The 22193-nt window shown below is 28.2% G+C and overlaps 3 protein-coding genes across 4 annotated transcripts in view; all 3 read right to left on the reverse strand.

Annotated features, from left to right (window-relative positions):
* The window catches only part of LOC109602183 (receptor-type tyrosine-protein phosphatase epsilon-like), a 35608-nt gene extending 27179 nt beyond the window's left edge, over positions 1 to 8429 (reverse strand). The window contains exons 1-5 of one of the 2 annotated variants that reach the window (XM_049970697.1): positions 8369 to 8429; positions 8122 to 8287; positions 7941 to 8056; positions 7690 to 7879; positions 7538 to 7627 (exon numbers count right to left, since the gene is read on the reverse strand). In XM_049970697.1, the coding sequence (XP_049826654.1) occupies positions 7538 to 7627; positions 7690 to 7879; positions 7941 to 8056; positions 8122 to 8200 (475 nt within the window). In that variant the 5' untranslated portion in view covers positions 8201 to 8287; positions 8369 to 8429. Of the gene's footprint in view, positions 1 to 7324; positions 7628 to 7689; positions 7880 to 7940; positions 8057 to 8121; positions 8288 to 8368 lie in introns of both variants that reach the window. The other variant, XM_049970698.1, reaches the window with a different exon arrangement.
* Positions 1288 to 4866, reverse strand: LOC109602193 (receptor-type tyrosine-protein phosphatase T). Its single transcript, XM_049970699.1, has 14 exons — positions 4784 to 4866; positions 4550 to 4635; positions 4392 to 4499; positions 4229 to 4316; positions 4101 to 4177; positions 3234 to 3368; positions 3037 to 3177; positions 2866 to 2987; positions 2427 to 2806; positions 2173 to 2366; positions 1968 to 2096; positions 1767 to 1909; positions 1577 to 1712; positions 1288 to 1522 (listed from the first exon to the last, which is right to left on the reverse strand). The coding sequence occupies exons 2-14, from the start codon at positions 4601 to 4603 to the stop codon at positions 1448 to 1450; spliced, it is 1782 nt and encodes a 593-aa protein (XP_049826656.1). The 5' UTR covers positions 4604 to 4635; positions 4784 to 4866; the 3' UTR covers positions 1288 to 1447.
* Positions 8430 to 9193: 764 nt separating the features above from the next.
* Positions 9194 to 14381, reverse strand: LOC126266462 (uncharacterized). Its single transcript, XM_049970461.1, has 6 exons — positions 14090 to 14381; positions 12969 to 13164; positions 12751 to 12911; positions 9659 to 9794; positions 9448 to 9546; positions 9194 to 9390 (listed from the first exon to the last, which is right to left on the reverse strand). Exons 1-6 carry the CDS (start codon positions 14210 to 14212, stop codon positions 9194 to 9196), a joined length of 912 nt encoding a protein of 303 aa, XP_049826418.1. The 5' UTR covers positions 14213 to 14381.
* Between the last annotated feature and the right edge of the window lie 7812 nt (positions 14382 to 22193).

Here is a 22193-nt window from a genome sequence, read left to right on the forward strand (position 1 = left end):
CTATCAAATTTCATATAGTAAATTCACATAGGAGGTTTCTTTGTGGCAATATATGGACGGGCATTATCTTGTTGAAAAATTAATTCGAGATCTCATGTAGGGAGGAAAATAAGTCTCCATATTGCCACTAATAAAAACTAAAGGTGACCTGCTACCATATGCAATACCACTCCATACGATTAAACCAATAGTGTTGTGAACATCACTTTCCACAGTAAAATGAGGATCACGTCTTTCTCCACGTCACTGTTTTACTAAGGCACGACACAATAACATTCTTCATTCATTCTTCATTCCAATGTTGACGTTCCATACACCAGTCACTACGTTGGCGCCTATGGTTTGCTGTTAGAGGTAAGTAAGAGGGCGATAAATCCATAGGGCAAAAGACCTTACACGGAAATAAACAGAAAAAATTCATCAGCAATCACCCGTGTTGAACTCATAATCTAAAATGACGTGCTTGCGGCTCTGTTGTAGCTTTGGGTCTTCCGGAACCTCTTCTGTTCTCTATACTTGATGACTGCCAACATCGTATTACAATACTTACATTTCTGTTCAACCACCGCGCTATTTCTCGAGACGAAATTTCTACTTTATTCTAGCTGAATTAAACTCGCTTAATTGACTAAAATTATTTCTTCTTCGTACTCTAAGGATATTTAACGCTTGTTTGAGATACCTTAAAGATATGAAGAAAAAAAAACAAAAAACTGACAATATGTTTTGCAATTGACTTCAAATTGTAATCATTTCTTATTTCAATAGGTATCTACTCGTATACCAATTTTATAAAAATATCATAATACGTTCCGGGTGATGCATTTCTACAGTTATTAATTATATTTATTAAATCATCAGCTAGCTGTTTATAATATTATAATAATACAAATTATGAGTTACAAAAAGGTGCGACCTTCGTAATACAAAGAAAATCATCCAGGACATTATAAATATTCATTTATTTTTATATAAAATAATCTAAAAATGTTCCAAATGAGCAAACTTTAAAAATAAATTTAAATAGGAGTAAATTAAAAAAAATTGGAAAATATATATACAGGAGAAAGTTATTGCTTTCAACGAGTTTTATTCGTTATTAAATTTTCGCTACTCATTTCCTTAACACCCTGTATAATGGTTTTATAAATTTTTTCGAAGCCTGTCGTTATGTAAATCTTCAGAGTTCGGTTCTTCAAAAAGACGAACAGCTATTATTTTTAAATATTTATTCATTTAAATATTAAAATTATGAAAAGAATATGTTAAATATGAAACATCACTAAATTGAATAGTCACAAGTTTATTCATTAAAATAATCGATTAACATGGATTTTAATTTAAATATACTTAGGTTGTAATTACCTGGAAACAAATTAACTACTTGGTATAATATATCATTTAGTGTATAATACGCTCAAATTAATAACTCATTAAATAAAAAATCCTATTTAAAATTAGAGTAGGACTCAAAATGTTTTAAGAAATCCACCGCTGCATTGTATAGGAATATAAATTGTGTCTGAAAAAATGAGTAGGTATAGAATTAGATGAAAAACTCTTTATACATACAAACCTTGTTCTGAACAAATTGATTTCTATTACGTCTGATAATTCTTATGGCTTCGCAAATGTTACATTCATGTTCAATTTTCATTTTTTCTAGTACAATAAACATTGCAAGAAAGAGACCACATGCGGTTATGCCATTTCTTAAATATTATATTTACTTAAAAATAGCATGTCTAGACAATATATCAACTTACTGGCAAACGACGATTGCTGGTATGGATTTTGGTAGAAATGAATTTAGCTCTTGCATTAATGTCAAAAAATGGTGTAAGTTGTTTGGTAATAATTGGCCACTTTTCCAATTCATGTATTGAACAATATCAATAGAGGTTTTTTTCTATAATATAATATTTTTGGTCTTCGGGTTAAATTTTAGTAAATTCAATTATACAAACCCCATTGGCCATAAGGTCCAAATTGATTATTTGAAATATTTCACATACATCTGTTGTCTTGTGTGTAACTTTTATGTATGTTGTGGGATTCATAGATTGACCCTCCTCAGGCCACAATTTACACAATGTCTATAAAAATTTAAGGTATACTATCTACATCTAGGTACTTACATATGTTCTGTTATATATGCAATTAATAATATACCGGATCTTGCAAATTAATTTCATTCAGAGAAATGATAAGGTTGCTATTTGTTTCGACGACCATCCTCCAAAAGTCACTTAAGTTAATCGTCATTGGATGTTGTGCAGCAATAAATCTATTTCTGTGATAGAAACTATCCACATATATTGGGTTTATAGACATCGATTCATCTTTATCCGATAGATATATTCCACCTTTTTGTAACAGAAATGCAAATCATTATGGAATGTCGAAGTTAAATAATAAGTACTTACTCAGAATATCATGAAATTTGTTATTGCCTTTTACCAAAAATTCGACATCCTCGTAGTGGCTTTCACTGATTAATTTCATAGCATGATCTTGCCATTCAATTGATTTCAAATATTTCATTTGCTTGTTAATCTGTGATTGAATGATATTTGCAACAACCACATTCATTTCATCGTTGCATGGTATGTTAGTTTCCATGCCAAACAAATATTCTAGTACTATTAAATGAACTAATTTGTATTGTTCTAAAGTTTCCACCATATTTGATCTACATGTCTTTATATATTCTAGAGTATTTAAAATGTCTATTGTCTGTTCATTCTTCGCCATTCTTAAAACCGTATCGCACAAAATTATCATACCAGTACGATTAATTTCCGCACTAAAAAACAATGTGTTACATTAATTTTATATATATACATATATGTATATAACGAATACCTGCAGTGTACAACTATTGGATGGGATGTAATATCTAAAATTTTTCGCACAAACGGTAACAAAATGTATGAATAAAGTAGATTGCCTTGATCTGGCCACGAAGTAAATTGTAGATGCGATACCTAAATAATTTAATGTTTGACAACGGGACCATATGAATTATCAATTTACCTTTCTAACATTTCCGCCTTTGGAAATTTTAAATTCCCTTTCTCTATAGTTAGTGTATGTGTTTTCAGAAACATATTTCACGTAAATATTACCAAAATACAAACACTCATTTATTTCCGGCCAATATTGTTCTCCGTTTTCCTGAAAATCTGAATGTTTATTTAAAACTGTTTTAGCTTGGCTAGATCAAACCGTACTTTTTTTACTTCATCTAAATTCGTTACCATTACAATATGTTTCACATTCTCTTGCCAAATCATTCTCCAAAAATCGTTTAGGGTATTTTCTTGAGGTCCTTGTGTTGCTATATAGGCTTTGTCAATTTTATAACTCTAAAAATGAATCCTACATAACATTTATGATGATTCGTAATTCCTTCTTACTAAGTTTATTTGTTGGACGATTTTTATATAGAAATGTTCTAAAATTTCTAAATAAAAATCTATATCCAGAGTAAAAATTTCAGTAGAAGTAGAGTAAATGTAGAAGTTTGATAACTTATCCGAAATTTTTTAACAAGATATACACTTCTAAATAATAAGTCGATTTATTAAAAAAAAATCTAATAAAAGTTCAATAGAAAACGAGATAAAAATGTTAAGGTTTGTAACAAATCTTTGTACTTTTTTATGCAGTGTTTACTTTTTAATATTTTCAATTACTGTAACCCAAACAATGTTTATCTGGTTTTTTGTTGTTTCAACCGAAGTATAGCGTACGAAAGTACAAAATATCGGTGAATTGTGTGAACGGATTACAACGACTGCCTACAATCTGCGTCTCCGTGAACAGTAGCACGGAAGAACGAAAGAAGAAATTGGATAAGACGGGCCCAAAATTGCTTGCAGGTCAATGGAGAAAACTTTGAATAGCTTTTGTAGAGTAAGCTTTTTTACAAATTTTAACATTTTTAATATAATTTTCTGTCGGACTTTTATTATAATTTTTTAAAAGAAATCGGCTTATTATTTAGAAGTGTATATTGTGTGAATTTGTAGTTTAAAATTACTACTTACTTATAGGGTAGACACAGTTATTTAATGTAAAATATTTACTGTACTTACGTCAATGAAGTTGGCGTTAATATAATCAGAATATGCATCGCCATCAATTTTGTCCAGGATGACTCTTGTATGGTCGTCTGTAAAATATTTTGTAAATATAAGGATATCTAAAAAATATAAAAACTTACATGCCGCAATATTGGCATAACGATTTTTAAGTTTATTAAATTTGTGTAACCCATACTGAAAAGGTTTCGTTGGACTTTGTGAAAGTAACTAAAACATATCAATACTTTTTATCAAATTCAATATTTAAGATTAATCTAAAAAGTAAATTTTGCTTTTATTTACCTCGTATTGTCTTACTAGATCATCATTTTTTAGAGAGGACTTAACATATTCTTGAAACTTGTTAATAGGTATCACATTGGAGTGATAGGTACCGGGAAACTTAACCTCCTAAAACATTTTACTTGCAATTTTCAATGTAAACCAATACTTGTACTTACATTTATTTGATTTTCCTGTTTAGTAGAAATTTTGAATTTATTAAAACTATCCATCCAAAGTTCTTCCTCATTAGCAGTTGATTTAGCTAATAATAATATAAAAATATTATACATACAATTTTGTGTTGACAAAATTGACGTCTAATAACACAATTGTGTGATAATATATTAAAGTGAATAAACATATATTTTATATTGGCACAATAATCTCGAAATAATTAAAAATTTACTTACGTGTGTCAATTCTTGTAAATACTGTGTGCCACCTTTTTATATATCTAAAAATAATGACTTAGTTAATTAACTTATAAAATCACATTTATAAATTATATAAATACTTACATGAAAACAACTATTGCTATTATGATTATTAAAGGAAACAATATATATAAAACATTTAAAATTGTGTTTGTAGTTATTCTATATTCTTCTGGTATAAATACATTTAATATTTTTGTATCGGAATTTGTTTGATTATGAAATATATTTTCTAATTTAATTCCTATTTTATAATGGGTGTTTGGTGTAAGTACAATATTTTGAACACTTTTGTTTATATTAAGTTGAAATATTTTAGGATACAAAGAGGTATCTTCAGCAGAAATATTATACATTAAATTATCCTCCCAATCGATTTGCTCCTTATTAGTTACTGCTATGTATAAATGGGTTTTGCAATAATTGCAGTTTCTATCAAATTTTGGTATAGTAATGTTTACGGTGGTGTTGGAAACTGTATAAATGTCAGAGTCATAGTTAATTTTTGGGATATTAGGTGGGCTCCAGTATTCTAAATATATCTTCCTAGAACAACTATATGAGTTGCAACACTGTATTTTAATTTTAATACTTTTTTCGTATTCTACTGATGTGCATTCCTATAATAAAATGAACAAGGGTAATTAGAAATAAATGGAAGTATTTTATGTATATAATTAAAATATTGGTACGAGGATAGTGGATATTATTAGTTAGTTCTTTTGAAATTGTTAGGCTATATAAGTTTATACGAGAATACAGCTGTTATGGTGATTCATGAACGATACATTCTCGCGTAGTTAGTTGTTGTAAATAAATACGAATTTAAATATCAAAATCAATGTACCTGACTTAACCTAACCTGCTCTTTGAAAACAACTGAGTGTTTGAATTGATATTGAAATTTTAAAGACTAGTAAAGGTTTAGTTATATAGATTCAGATATTCATTATGCAGAAAATTACCTTATAAGTTAGTCCCTAACTAAAATATTTTATCATTCTGATATTCGATGACCAGTATTATTAAGTCAAAATTTGAAACATTCTGTACTAACCTCATATTTAATTTTGTTTTCTTCCGCTGGAACTTGTTTTTCATATTTGTCAATATAAATTTTGTAGTATTTTAATATTCCGTTTGTTATTACTGGTCTTATCCAATTTACAATTAATTTTGAATCGCTCCACCCTATAGACACACTTTCAGGAGGATCAGGAGCTGAAAAAAATTTATAATTTTAAGTATCATGTGATCGAAAAGGAAACTTGTTATGTTAATTAATGTCAATTTTCTTGTTTATTACATCTAATTTAGCATATTCTGAAACTTCTGAAAGAGTTTAGGATATATTTAATAGAGATAAATCTGTATCAAATGTCAAAATATAGTATAATTAAAATTTACCAAATTTCTCAAGGATAGTAGAAAAATTAGTACGTTACATTTCAGATTAGTTAATATTTTAACTAAAAAATACTTATCTGATGTGGATGGTATGTTAATGGCATGATATTAAATTTATCATTTGTTTATATATAAAATTTAATTTTAAATTTAATAAAAATTAATTAATTAACAATACCCTTTTGACATTTTTTTAAATTATATTAACAAAATATCTATTAGTTATAATGATAATTAAAATTATAACATGACTTACTTGATTCTCCCCTGTTCGCTCCGATTAAAAATGACTGCGATATTTTATTATTCGTATTCACAGCGAATATCTGTAAAAATATTTTTTATATTAATAAATGTGTTTAAAATATTTACAGTATATATCTCTCTCCCGACTTATGTTAACTATACTCGTTAGGCCACACTTTGTCCAATACATTTGCCGACTTTTTACAAACAAACACCTTGAACACACTGTCGATACTTGATCCAACGAGCGGAGCCATTAAAATTGTTTTCGAGAGAGACACGGACGCACTAAATATAACAAAAACTAGTAAGGATATAATAAATAATATGCCACCATTTGAATTTATTTTAAATTTGCTGTTTTATGTTCTGTAAAATAAATTGCAATTATTTTACTTAAATTTTTATTTAAGTTATATTCAACATTAATTAAGGTGGTTTTACTCTCAGAAAATTGACTGGTTACGTGCCTCTCCTAAATTCCTTTTGTTATTAAAAATTTGCCATAACATTTAGTTTATTTATTTTAATTTGACAACATTAAAATACCTCAATACTGTTGTAATACATGATACACTGAATATGGTTGTAATACATGTCTATGTTTTCATTTATATCGAAACAGATATAATCTGTCCATATTGCGCAATTTATTGGAACTACTTCGTAATCATATTTTGAGTTAAGTTTTATTTTGTAGGTACTAATTGTCCCGGTTGGAGGAAACGGTGGTAACCATCTTAGAGAAAAATAATTGTCTCCTTTGGAATATACTATAGCTTCACGCACTTCATTTGGTACTAAAATAATAAAAATGATTATTATAAACAATATATTTATTTATTGCACAGAGAATTAACTTACTTCCTTCACGAGTTTTAAAATATTCTGTATATAATTTATATTTTTCACATGTATTAGTACGACAAACTTTGGTGTGCAAACTGTAGTTTGTAAATGGATACAAATTATCAAGCTGGGCGGAATAATACTGATTTCTGCATTCAAAATTTTGAGAATACGCTTCACTACACCAGTCTTCTGAGCAGTTAGCAAATATTTTTATGAAAATTTGACCTCTTATAGATGGACAATCTATTTTTGTTTCTATGATAGCAAGATTATCATAAGGCGTAACGAAAAATGCGATATTTTCTGATATTTCATCTGAAAATAAAAATATCCTTTATGGTTGTTGTTGGACAACTTAATTTATGTTGGATACAAACCTGACTGCATGGTTTCGACGGTTTTAGAATTTATTGGCCCATTGCCTTCTACAGTAAATGCATTAATAGAAATTACATATTGGGCATAAGCTTGAAGGTTTTTTAAAGTAAACTCATTTGATACTATTACTTCCATTTTCTCATTTGTTTGATTTACTCCTTTGTTACCACAACCAAGACTTTTGACTTTCTTTTGAAGAGTATTTAAAAATTAATAAGTATTTATTTGTCAGTAAATTTTGCTATATTACCTTGTAAACAAGTCTATATTTAATATCTCCGTTTATATTATCGGGTTTATCCCACGATAAATGTATTATATTAGAAGTTACATTAATGGCTTGTATGTTTTTAACTTCGCTAGGTACTAAAACATAATTTATTAAATCAATTTGTCATTCAACTGCCCAGAAATTTATCATATCGACTTACTTCCTTGTAATGTTCGAAAGGATTTTGTTATATTACTTCTCCTCCCAAAAATAAATAATTTGTAATCTGAATCTGGCATTAGGTTGTCAACAGATGTGCCATTCTTCAGTTCATACGTGTTATCTGTTACATTAAATTGATATTTGCAATTTTCATTTTTCAGATCCTATAATTAATGACGGTAACAATTTAAAAATATTTAATATTATGTTTGTAATTTGTGATTTATATATTATTTACTACTAACTTTCACTAAAACCACGGCTGAAGTATTTGAGGGTTTAATATGGATTTGATTTTCATGGAGATCTAAAAATTGTTGTCACATTTTTTATGATAAAAAAGTATTAACAACATGTTAAATACCTAAACATGGGGTGATGATAGTTGCAAATGGAGCATCATCATCTAATACGTTCCAACGGTAATTTTGAGATGGATTTAAAATAATTCGGAACATGTATTCAGTGTCAGCCATTAATTGTAGATTTTGTTGTAACACGTTACCATAATTTTTTGTTGGTGATAAATCCCAAGTGGCTGATGTAGACATCTAAAACACATCGTTAAATGATTCCATTAAACGAAACGTATTCTTACCTTATATTGAACACGAAAATTTTGTGGTCTTTCGCCGTAATAGTAAATATTTTTAACAATTACTTTAACTTCTGTAGATACCTTATTAAATATCAACAGTGGAACATCAAGAGCCATTGGTTGCGGAGCTGAAATATGATGAAAATATAAATAAATATCAAATAAACTCACTTTACAATAAGTATATCATTAATAATATGGATAATATTATTGTGAATTATTTAAAACATTCCGATTTTCGAGAATATAAATTGTGTGTCAAACGATATGGAAAGAGATGGACGGAAATAAATTTTTCGAATTTTGAAATAAACTTAGTTAAAAACATACGACATTTATTTCCATCGAATTTTTCTTCACATTGACCATCACAATAATGGTGCGGGTCTTCGCAATTTTTCAGACACCTGCCACATGTTATATTGTAGCCCTTTTTATTTATTTCCGAACATTCTGAAAATAATAGTGTGTATTATACACAAATTGTGGAGTAACGATTGAAACATATACTTATACAAAATAGGCCATAGAATCCAGCAGAACATGAACATTTCGTTTCTAATGACTGACTTAGTTCACAATATTGTAGTTTTTCACAATTATCCTGAGAAATCGAATGAAGTGGCAAACAATGTTTCAGGCCAAATTCATTAATAGAACAAGGTGAAACTAAAACATAAATAGTTGTTATTTTGAATGTTTATTTAATAAACCCAAAATGCATACCTTCATTACCAGAATCTACTTCAGTCAGTTGATAAGTTTCTTTGTTTTCCGTTATTAATTCGCAACCATCGTCTATTTCCTTTTCTATAAATCTCAGATCTGAAGAAATATTAATTAAAAGTAATAAGATTCATAACGTCCTAAACACTAATCAGGGATCAATTTATTTTTAAAATATTATATTATCACCGCTTTTAAGTTGTTTTCTTACCGTTTATTCCACACTGTCGGACATCGTCTATTGCCCAGAATGGTTGTTTTGTGTTTTTTTCAGCTTGGGTACTTACATAAACAACTATTCTCTCTTCTCTATTTAAATGAATTTTTATTTCTTTCCATTCATTTACCTTAAATTTTTTATAAAATTTATATCTTCTGTGAATTATAGCGGATTATAGAATGTTTTCCGTCAAAGGTTTTCATCATGCTGAGCGTGACACGCTTCGCTATGTAACATGTGACACAATGTGAATCTAAAGATTTAATTATTTTATGAATTTTTTTGTTTTATTGTGAAATAAAATATAAAAAAATTATAGGTTTGTCGTAAATTTAATAGCGAGGCGTTCTCACGAAAAATATATTATTTTTTTTTTGTGTTCAATGCATTCAAATTGCATTAAAAATTTAAGAAAACTTTTGTAGCTGTATTTTATATAAATGTTCCAAAAAATAATTTAGTTTTACTAAATAAATAAATCATTGAGATCCGAGCAGATGTTTTAATTTTAAAGTGACCGATCTGGGCAAAGTATTACAATATTTTATTCATTAAAAAAATTATTTAAGTTTATTAATAAGTTTTATGTAATATATTATTTTATGTAGTGATATGTTTCATTATACGGTTTTGTAAACTATGATTCTGAATATAAGTTTTATTGTGTGTAAAATTGTTTCGGATGACCAAATAGTGAAAGTTGTTGGTCATCTCTTAGAATCTATTACGTTTATGTTATGGAGAGAGGAGAGTTTTCGCATATTTTTCACTTTTCAGTCACTTTCGGTTTCACCGGAAAAGGTTCCATTTTCGAATTTTTAATATACCCTGTATATTTTTACATTTTTGAATTTCTGAGACAATTCTCGATCAGACTGTGACATTTAAAAAAAATTAGGCCTTCTTAATTTTTTATAGCCATTTTTAATATTGCATCTAGATGGCCGCGATCGGACGCAAATAAATCTGGTGATGTGCGAAAAATGCTCTTCGTGTCTGGATGTTGTAAGAGATGGATGCACGACAAAGAGAGAAAAATTTTGCCCGGTAATAGGAATCCCCACTCTCAGAGAAAATGCGCCGTGCTAGTGCGCGCTTGCGCACAATATAAATTAATCTTTGCGAATGCATTTAGTAACTCTCCATATGCGATATTAAAAACAAAAATAAGTATTCTAAAAATAAAGTTCTTTTTTCAAAATAAAAATGTATCCCAAAAATTAAATAAAATAAATAAATGCATAAGTAAAAAAAACTAAAAACAATTATATATTTACAAGAATGCTACTGTTTGTTTTTGTAAATTGTGATAATCAAGAAATTTTAGCATGTTGAAAATGATTCTGTCAGTTAAAGTTTAAATAAATGTAAAAACTATATTTTTCAATGTTAATTTTATACTTAAATTAGAAATAACTAAAAATAATTTATTTTTTTTTTAAATACGTTATTTTAGTAAATACTCAAACATTGTCTTGAATGCACATTCTTAATCGTCGCATAATATTTTGCAAGGTACGCAGTATTTTAAGCTTATACTGCTTTAATTGTTCCCCAGCATTATAGATTATATGAAGTAAATCTTGCCGGTAAATATTATACTTCATTGACATACACTATGTTACATAAATTGTACGTAATCTTGCAAACACTCGATAAGAATGTGAGTCAATCGTATCGTTTCTCGCATTGCTACATCAGGGTAGAGAATTTTGAAATGGCTTTATGAAAACTATGAGTGCGGGAGATACAGAACAAGAGTACCATTTTTACTGAAAAACGTAGTTCTTTAGTATTCACCACCCTCCCCCCCGAATGCTACGCTTATAATTAAAATTGATAGTACTTACTTGATCTCCATAATTTTAAGGCTTAAACCACAACTGTTTCGGAAATATTAATAAAAAACCGTCTTCATGGAGCATCCTTTTGTGCAGTGTAAGTGGGCACTTTTTAAGATATGTTTATTAAAAAATATAGGACTACTTTTGGCCGTAGGGTGAACTGAAAAAATTTTTACCGGATACTCTACATATACAGGGTGGAGACTTTAACTGGAATATATTCACTGCCAAGAAGCTGAACAATTTTTAGAAATATTCTCGAAACACGGCAACATTTAACTGTGTGTACCTATCTCATTCACGCAAAATTTAAAATTTTGGCCTTCAATGAAGGAGGAAACCATCCCTGACTTTTTTTCCAAATGCAACCCTATAGCGTGTTACTCCTCATTGAAAAAGTGACAAAAAGGTGAAATCAGCTAATCAATTGCATTTAATATTTTTAAGGAAGTTGAGGGTTGCATAACATAAAAACGTTATTGTAAAGTTTAATTACTTTTTAAAGTAACAATTTCACAAAATAAGCACAATTTACATGTTGACTATCTTATCTGTATTAAGTTTTATTCCTTATATTATGTACGTCTTATTTTGTGTGAAATCGTACTTTTTAGATTTTGTTGATGGTTGGATATGGTGATAGGATACGAACTCAAAGCGAGGTTGTTGTCTATTTCGAGAAAAACATGAGATGTAGCGAGGCAGATAAATGGCTGTTGTTGATTACGACACAAAGTTAAATTTGTTACTTGCTTTGGAAGAAAATCCATTCACTTCAGCCCGTCAACTGGCACGGGATCATAATTTTAACCACAAAACGGTTTTAAAAATATTTAAACATGAGAAATAACGCCCATTTAAAATTCCAGAAATTCAGGAGTTACTTGTAGCTGATCCAGATCGACGAATTGAATTTTGCGAGTTGTTAATGATTCATATCGATCAAAACATTTTATTTTTGGAATGGAAAATTGTCTGTATTGGGTTGAATATAAAATAGAATAGTAGGACCTTTTTTTCATTGATCTTAATGGACCACGGTACCTTAGTTTTCTCCACGACGAACTTTTGCCAATTCTATGCCAACTATTCCCAAATCCACCGGACCGTAATTTGACCAACGGGAGGCTATGGCGTGTCTCGGGATTTTTTCGAAAAGTTTCAGTGTTTGAGACATAACATTTTATCCCTGGTGGGATTCATTATCTCATCTAACACATTTTTTATTGTAAAACTTACTTTTGAATGAATCTGCTCTTCTAACTCATATCCTGACAACTTGGTGATAGTGATTCTCAAACTACAAGTATTACACATTTTAATAAACATTGCTAAACAACTTAGTGTCATTGATCCTCCAAGTTGGATCTTCTTTTGTTCATTTATTTCTAAATACTGATCTGAAACATTATTATGTAAATTCAATTTATTTTCGATTTATTATGTGTACTACTTACGTTTGTGTACTTTAAATAATCCATCGGTTGCCTTTGAGTGAAATAAAATATATCTCATCTTGGGCAAAACACTAGAAGTGTACTGAATAATTTCTTTTCCATTTTTCTTAAGGTACAAAGTTTCATCATATTTTTCTAGTGTCAAATGACTCCATTTGTTTGGAAATATAAATAATGGGTGATTTTCATTATTATGCTGAAAATCATAGAATGATTTTTATTTTAGTTTGTATGGGGTGAATTTTAAATTATATATTATTATTCATTTTTATAAACGATAATGATGAGTTATTTTTAAATTAATCCGTCACTTATCAAGTTATTTACTAATAAATTACTTAATGAAAAATTTTGACAATAATTGGCGAATTTTGTTAGGAAGTATAAAAAATCACGGACTGCAATATTATATAGGTAAATAAATGAAAAAATAATAGGATATAATAAGATATTTTGTAGCCGAAGTGATGAGGTGGCCCAATACTGGCTCAAATTTTTAAAAAAAAAGTTAATTGATTGGAAGTCGTAGTTTGTCAAAAATACACATTTCGCCGATTTCAGTGTTTATTGCACACAGTTGTTCGGATTTCATTCGAGATGTTTAAAAATGCATAGAAACGCGATATTTTTATTTCTACAAATCAGGAGTAATTGCTTTGTTGCAACAAGACTTTGTTTATGAGATTGCATTACTCAAATGACCACGTATCCCATTTGAGGGTGGAAATATTATGAGGAGAATTCGGACACCTGTACTGGTTTTGGAGAGAATAGTTACTGGCGCTGTGTATGTCTTGAAAGTTTGTTCTTCGTTTATTTCATGGTACTGAGGGTGACAAATATGTTTTTATGGATGGCATCGAACAGCAGCAGTATGAAATTTTGTTGAAGAAGAGGGAATAACGACATTATGGTGGCTCCTGAATTACCCTGATATGAATGTCATAAAACATACAACATATTAAAATATTTGATATTTCCTCTTTTCATTGGTACAACAATTGTTTATTTTCGATTTGTACTAACTTTTAAAATAACCATGTTTATTCCGAAATACAGGTACGACGTAAATAGAAGAAGTTCTCTTGGTTATGAATGAAACTAATCAAATTAATATTTACCATTATTTCAAATTTAGGTTCTTTACAACCATCTTGCAGATATTTTCCATTTATGGTGGGTATTTCTCCTTCAGTACACTCCCTTATGACTGTCTTATTTTTATTCCATCCTTGTAATACCATCCATATGCAATTGGATGTATCAACCCTGGTATTATCACAAAGAAAAATATGTGCTTCTCCTGTACGTATCGATATAGGTATTTTAAAATCATTTCCTGATAACTTTATTCCGGACTCAATAAATTTTAAGCGATTCCGCCAATCTGGGTTAAATGGAGCAATTATTGTAGGAAGTTCTAGAACATGCATAATAAACATTATTTTTTATATTTGATGGTATTAAACATGAAAATATTCATTCATTAATGATACTAACCCTCCCATCTTCTGTCAGTTAAAAGCTCGTATGTTTCTTGTTTTTTCCAACCCTTTTCCCAGAAAGGCCAACAGCTCTTAGGTAAGTTACATATGATTTCAATATTATCAAACCAAGAAGCTGTAAAAATTATCCTTATAAATGTTATATGATTATATTATATTACAGGGGTGGCCAAGCTCCTTGATAGTCCCAGCCATTTTTCAAAATTTGAAATGTTTTGCGAGCCACAATTAAATATGTATTTAAAAGCTATGCAAAAAAGGTATTAAAAATGTGTTTACAGAAATTATATTTATTGAAAACATATAAATAATAGTGCAAAATATGTGTATTGAATTTAAATATTAAAAATTAAACACATTTATTTTACTTCTCTTGATAATTCTGGAATGAAAAAGGAATGAACTCGGGTATATTTATCGAGAGCCACAAATAATCCTTCAAAAAGCCGCATGTGGCTCGCGAGCCCCTGGTTGGCCGTCCCTGTTATATTACATCATATTGTAGCGTATTGTTTTATATGTTAATATATTATATTACTAACAAAGAATTATAGAGGCGTTCTACAAAGTTTGATACTTATAACAGAGTAAAGAGTCAGACAGCGGAGGATACATGTGTGTTATTATACACAGTATCCTTAAATTACACTGGTAACGACACATTTAACTGTAGATTCAGTTATTTGCTTTATTGTTATTTTTTAAATATGTTGTCAACTTTATAAACTTGTGATTTAGGAGAATGTTACTATTAATAGAAGCAAAATATATACTCTATAATATTTAAAATATTATTAATATATATTTAAATGCAACAATCCGTTGAAATGTGTTAACTAAATATTTTGAATATATTACTGTTATAAGTTTAAGTGAAAACATATTTTAATTTTTTTGTTAAACTTGTCTATTAAATTATATTGATATTGAAAAAATATTGAAATGTTTTATAAAAATATTAATAATAAAAATAATAATAATTAATAATGACCTATTAAGGATAATGATAATAATAATTAATAGCTTATATACTTTCATTGGTGTCCGTACTTACCTTCCGATTTGTATTTATTAATATCTTTGGGAATTATACTAAGAGGTAATGTGCTATTCGTGATGCATTTATTCTTCGTTATCACGAAAATATCATCTGAAAATTTGCTGTAGATTACACCAACTGATCCAAATATGACATACCTGTAAAATAAATAATAATTTTGATGTCAGGTTTATTATATTATATTATTATTTTATGTAACTAAACTTATAGATAAAGATTATACCGTGGCTTACTTAAAAAATCGTTTCTAATGTGAAAATCATTTTTTTAAACAAAGCAAGGAATATTTCTACTCATAATTTATAATAGTTTCACACGAATATTCTAAAAGGTTAAATTAAATTGAAAAAATTAAATAGAAGTACGGATCAAATTATATAATGATAATTGTTTTACATACCACCATCACTCCAAAATCAATCTTCATCAAGCTACTACATAATCCCCAATATTTAAAGCACGTTTTTGTTGAGAGTCCAATTTAGTCCAATTTAGTTATTATTAAGAAAAAGTCAAAAATATAAATTATTGCAGTTTAGTTTAAGTAGTTTATGATAATAAAGGATTTGCCTAAAGCTAAAAAAATTCTATTCACTATGATCTGATTCATTGTCTAAACTACAATTGAGATTAAGAACGGTTCTTTTTCAATGTTTGAAATCTAAAAGCCCCATTTTATTAACAACTGCATCAGTAGAGCGTATACGCTGTTCCCAATCCCAAAGTGTACAAATTTTAATTGTAGGTTTCATTTTGATTCTTCTTTCGATCACAATGTGGATATGATCTGCTTCCATGTGAGTATGTCCTCTTAGAAAAATGTTCTACTGTTTTTAAGTTTTTACAAATCTTGATTAGCTGTAGAATTGAAAATAACGATTTCAGCTCATTTTGATAAATTTAAAGCTATTTCAACTCTTTCAGCTTCGGACTCATCCCATACCATACAGTACGCTTTATTGCTAGTCGCACCGTAAGTAGTGAGATTTAGTGTTCACAATATAAGATGTCCTTCTTCAAAGCATTGTCCATTAGTTTCCGAATTTCCAAGTGTATTTAAATAAAATAATTTGCAACCCTCAATTGATTGTAAATTTTCATTTTTTACATTTTTTACAAGTAACATAAAGTAGTCTGTCTGCCTTGCGTTGATAATGTCTACTGTCATCTTTTTGATTTCAAGAAACGAAAGGAAAAAATGAGAAAACAGATTATTATAAAACATAACCTATAACGTACTTTCAATAGTTTAGTTTTCAAGGAGATCCAGCATATTGCCTACGCGATTACAAACCACATTTTGCAAAATTTAATGTTTATTATTATTTTTAAAGATTATTTACCGTTTAGTAATCAAATATAGTAAAAATAAACGATGTGATGGTGGAGATATCATTATTTATCTCAACACCAAAGTTAACTTACCACTTTTTCTAATTCGTAAATTTAAATAATTCGTAAATCTATAGATACAGTTTATTACCACAATAAAGTATTAAATTTATTAAAGAACACGTTATTAACTCTAATTTCGCCAAAAATAGTGTTACGATTATTTACTTTTACGGAACTTATATGTGACTTTACAATAGGGGATGAAAAAAATTAGCATTTTTATCAATGTCAGACCAGGATGAACTAAATATGTCAAAGAATTTCATTTCAAGTAGTCATACATAGTGCTTATTTTGTTAAAAAATGTATTAAATTGTACCATCTATTTTTTCTGAATCACAAAAACATCGTTTTAACAATGTTTGTTTTAGCCTAATACTAAAGGGGTACATATATTATTAAGGGAAGACATGTTTTTATAATGTTTTTAAGGGAATTTAATGTGTAAATTAAAGTAGTGTAAGTTACCCTGTACAAGTTGTACTTAACAATGAATTGTGTTATCACTGTCAGTAATATTTTACTATGAAATCTGATATAAACTCATTTTATAGGATGCAAAATTCAATGGAGAATTAATTTTTTTGCCAATAATTACATCACATTAATATTAATTTTTCTTCAATCTTTCACTAAGAAATTATATAGTAGATTTATTTTTACAATTTTTGAGTAAAACACTTACCAAAAAATGTTCATATTAATGTTTTGCCATTAACAAACACCTTATCACAAATGCACCTAAAGTATAACTGGACGTCATGATTGATAACAGAGTTACTTCCTTTATTTGTCATATATCCGGTGAAAAAACATTTACAAATTAAGTGTAAAACACTTACGGTTATGGTTATAAAAATCCCCCTATCTATTATATTATTTATATAAAAATGTTTCTGACCAATATCTTTTAAAATATATTTATTATTATGTATATGCGGAAAGTCACTTTCACAATACACAATATTTTCAATTTCTTAATTTTCCATATTTAGAAAATTGGTATGGTAATATCAATATTATTAATCTTCTAAAATATAATACATATTGTATGCTATTATATAATGATTAGATACTTTACCAACTTTGTGTATTTCAATATGAATTGTATGAAATTTAAATTTTTCGTTGGAGAAAAAAAACTTAATTTATTTAAATAAGCTAGTATTTAAGGTGAAATAAGTGTTTTAAACCTTCATTTATACGTCTGAATGTGTTAATAACCTCATTAAAATGGAATTGGACAAATTTGATGGATTGGAGTTGCGTAACAAAATATTAGATTTTTGTGAAAGAGGTGTTAAGTAAACGAAAATTTTGGAGCGCTTGGACCTAAAGCAACACTATTTGGCGAATAATTCGAAAATATGGAGTCAGTATATTAGCATCTGGTAAATCTTTAGACAGACGACGAAAAGCCATCCATTGTTATATCGGTCCAAATTTGCAGCTTGTTTCCTTTGTTTGTCATAAATCCGGTGAAGACACATTTACAAACAATATACATTAGATCATACTTTTTGAATTTAGGGAAACCGCAGTTATATATATATATTTATTTAACCGCCTATACAGACCCATTTCGACATGTTGTATTAACGTTATCAGACCAAATTTGACGCTAACAGACCCGGCTTCGGGTCTGACAACGTATCATTGTTTTTCTCATTGGTTTTCGTATGTACACCCTCTAAGGGGTGTCAGGGCAAATTTTCGATTGGGTCTGGAAAAGCGGCTGTATAACTACACTTATACGAATTTAGTTGAATGACGAATAGGGTAGAGGGCGCAAAATTTGTATAAAATTTTATACGAATACGCTATTAGACCCAGACTTTGAAATCAACGTTAACAGACCCTAAATTTGACAACTATGTATAGGCATGTCTAGCTACTAATTTTCCGTTCATACATCTCCTTTATTTAAAATACCCGAATTTGTATCTTTAACAATATTTCTAATTTTTAAATTTTATTATTATTGTTATTTATTATTTATTATAAATTTATTTATTAAAATATGTAGTCCACAACATAACAAAATATTACAAACATGACAAAAGTCATTTGAACAAAAACAATGTTTGAAATACTACGAGCTCTCTTTTAGTGAAGTTAGTCTCATCATTCACCAATGCGATTGTTGGTCTATCTACTTGTTATTAGATTACTTTTTAAATATTTTCAGATATGTTTAGATTTAAATTGTCTGTTTGATAGAATAATTTGATTTTAACAAATGCGTGCTCGTCTCCAATAAATTTGAAACAATTTTACTTTAGATGATTGCTAAATATTAGTAGATATATCCAGGCGGTAATAAATCGCAACTTGCTATAAGTTGTATCAACACCTTTTAGGTTTGCCCCAGGTATTTAATACTATTGTTACTATATCAACAAAACTAAAAAATAAGGAACTGATGAAGCATGTATCTTGTGGATACGAAGAACAGATTTTCTCGCCGTTACAAATATTTGTGCAAGTGGTGACAATAAAACCCGTATATATGTCGAAAATTAATTTAAAATAATCGATTTAAAATCGTTACAAATATTTAAATTGAAACTATCATTTAAAATATATCAAATTAAATTAAGATTTTTTTTTCTATAAGAGCAAATGTTTTTATAAAATACTTTACTTGAGATAATTTTTTTGAGGAATTGTGGAAATTAAGTAATTTCATATTTAATAAATATTACGTAGAAAACAAAATAATGGTAGTAGTATTTGTTTTCAAGACAAATAAAACATAAGTTTGCTATGTTTTTGAAATAAACTTCAACTTTCATAAGTTAATATATCCAAAATTTGAACTTCAACAATACGTTTTCTATTAAATACTAGAACCATGCACGAAGTACGTTCTGCTAGTATTTTATAATTGTAGCATATACTTTCGTTTTCTTTTAATTTTAACGCTAATTTTAACCTTGCAAATTCTCGCATTTTGTTAGAAACTACAACGTTCATCTGTTTTCTCTTGTGTTTGTTTAAGTAGGATTCAGCAAAAGGACAAATAAAAGAGTCACGCTTATGGCATCTGGCATCACAATACCAAATACTTCTTTTTTAAGACGACTTTTATTTAAATAATTTTCTAATAATCCCTTTGGTAAGATGCTATTGTAAAATTGTATTATCTCTAATTCCAGAATTACATTTTTTTCCGTGTCTCCATAAATATGACATTTAAAACAACCAAGACAGGTTAAACAGGGATAATATTCATTTTCAGAATAATTTTCATTTATATTTTGTGTAAATTAATTATTTACGTCTAACTTCTTCATGTTTTTCTTATTTCCAAATAAAATTTCCCTTTTTTCTTAAGGAAATTATAGCCAATCTTATATCTTGACTGTTAACGGGCATGTTTAAAATTTTCTGCACAATTTCTTCTTCTTTACGCAATATAAATAAATGTCTTGAAAAATGCTCAACTTCCATATAAGATATTTTTCAAGGTTTCTTCATTTTTATATTTGATTTCTGAGGTATCTGATGGTACATATTCATCAGCACTTTTTAGAATATTTGAAGATGAGTAAGAGCAGGAGTCAGATGTTCTAGTTTCAGTATCAATCTCAGTTTCAACATTCATCTCAGAATTTTAATTACTTTTTAATTTTTCGCTAACTTGTTTATTGTAAAAATTTAAACATTCATGTTTACATTCACTATAAGACTGTTAGACATTTAAAAGTAATAATTTTAAAATGCAATCAATCTTGAAAAGTGGCAACGTTGTCGGGATTGGTAGCGTCGGTTGAGTACCTAGGTTTTATACAACGGGCTTCAAAAGTATGTTTACTTGTCTGGGTCTGGTATCGATTATTTAATATATAAAATTAGTATAAAAGATTTTTTCTTTCCCCTCTTTTTTCCCCATAAAAGTTATTTTTACTTTGTTTATGGTTTTAGTATTATTAAATTTTTGTGTATAAAGACTTAAACTATTAATAAAATAAAAATAACTTTTATGGGGCAAAAAGAGGGGAAAGAAAAAAACTCTTATACTAATTTTTTATATTAAATAATCGCTAGGAGACCCAGTCTAGTAAACATACTTTTCAAGCCCGTTGTATAAAACGTAGGTACTTTACCGACGCTACCAAACCCGACAACGTTGCCACTATTCAGGATTGGTTGCATATAAAAATTTTTACTTTTAAATGTATTATAGTGAATTTAAACATCAACGTCGAGAATGTTTTAAATATTTTAATTGCCTAATTTGTTGGTTTAATTTTAATTATTAATATATATTTTCATCCTTTGTAAAAGTTGTTATATTTATATTTTTTATAAAAAACTTCAATAAAAAATGATGCTTATGACACTTTCGAAGAATTTAACAGTGCAGCAAAGCCTGTTGTAAGTTGTCTTTTAACCAAAAATATATTATTTCAATATTTAAATCACGAAAAATTGATAACTGACATTTGTCAAGTGCTAATCATTGGTGATATGATATTGCAAATAAACACGAAAAACCAAAATTTTATATATTTTAACTTATGAAAGACAAAATATCATTATTAACCAGAGAGAACGTTTAAGTACACTTTAAGACCAATGCAATCCTATATTGATCTATTACTTGAAATTAGAAAGGGATGAACGGATCTGCAATTATTGGGAAGTTGGCACATAAATCTGTAGCTAAAAATCCAGAACTTTTGACTAGTACCAGATTTAGAAAGTAAATAGCAACAATATTGCAATTGGCATGAAATTACAGCAAATGGAGCAGATACTAATATTTATATGACATACAAAGAAGACTTATTATCATTATTTTTCTTTGATTAAATTATTTATCGTTAATTGGCTGAAGGTGAATCGAAAAGCATTCCAAAGAACATGAATATCAAAACAATAAGAAGAGTGAAATTGAAATAATGAATGGTAAAGATATAGAATACGTATTGATAATGAAATTTGATTATCATGTAATTTTAGCAAACAAAGTTCCCCAGTCATCAGGTCGTATGGGGTGGACATGCGATCAAAAGACTAAGGCTCTAGCGTTTTCTAATAAGAATTTCACAGAATAAAAGTTTATTTGAAGTAGTTGACTGGGTTAGAGATAAAATATTTATTTATACATATCGAGAAAAGAGAATTATTTTAGAATAAGAAAAAATTTATTGTTATACTTAATTAAATATTTTATTTTTGTTTTTTACAACAGTAGTGACTATTATTTTTATGACACTTGTATGTTTTATTTTAAGAGATGTTTTTCAATAAATTTTT

Source organism: Aethina tumida, chromosome 1 (genome assembly GCF_024364675.1).
Source record: "Aethina tumida isolate Nest 87 chromosome 1, icAetTumi1.1, whole genome shotgun sequence".
Lineage (NCBI taxonomy): Eukaryota > Metazoa > Arthropoda > Insecta > Coleoptera > Nitidulidae > Aethina > Aethina tumida.

Bases quoted from the DNA above. Each gene is read 5' to 3' on its own strand.
- LOC109602193 (XM_049970699.1), bottom strand. From the start codon at position 4,603: ATGGATAGTTTTAATAAATTCAAAATTTCTACTAAACAGGAAAATCAA. The intron at 4,178-4,228 runs GTAAGTTTTTAT...AATATTTTACAG, and splicing joins TTATGCCAATATTGCGGCAT to ACGACCATACAAGAGTCATC. The intron at 2,097-2,172 runs GTATATTATTAA...AAATTTTTATAG, and splicing joins AAATTAATTTGCAAGATCCG to ACATTGTGTAAATTGTGGCC.
- LOC126266462 (XM_049970461.1), bottom strand. From the start codon at position 14,212: ATGGTATTACAAGGATGGAATAAAAATAAGACAGTCATAAGGGAGTGT. The intron at 13,165-14,089 runs GTAAATATTAAT...TATGATTTTCAG, and splicing joins AACCTAAATTTGAAATAATG to CATAATAATGAAAATCACCC. The intron at 12,912-12,968 runs GTAAGTAGTACA...ATAATGTTTCAG, and splicing joins ATTATTTAAAGTACACAAAC to ATCAGTATTTAGAAATAAAT.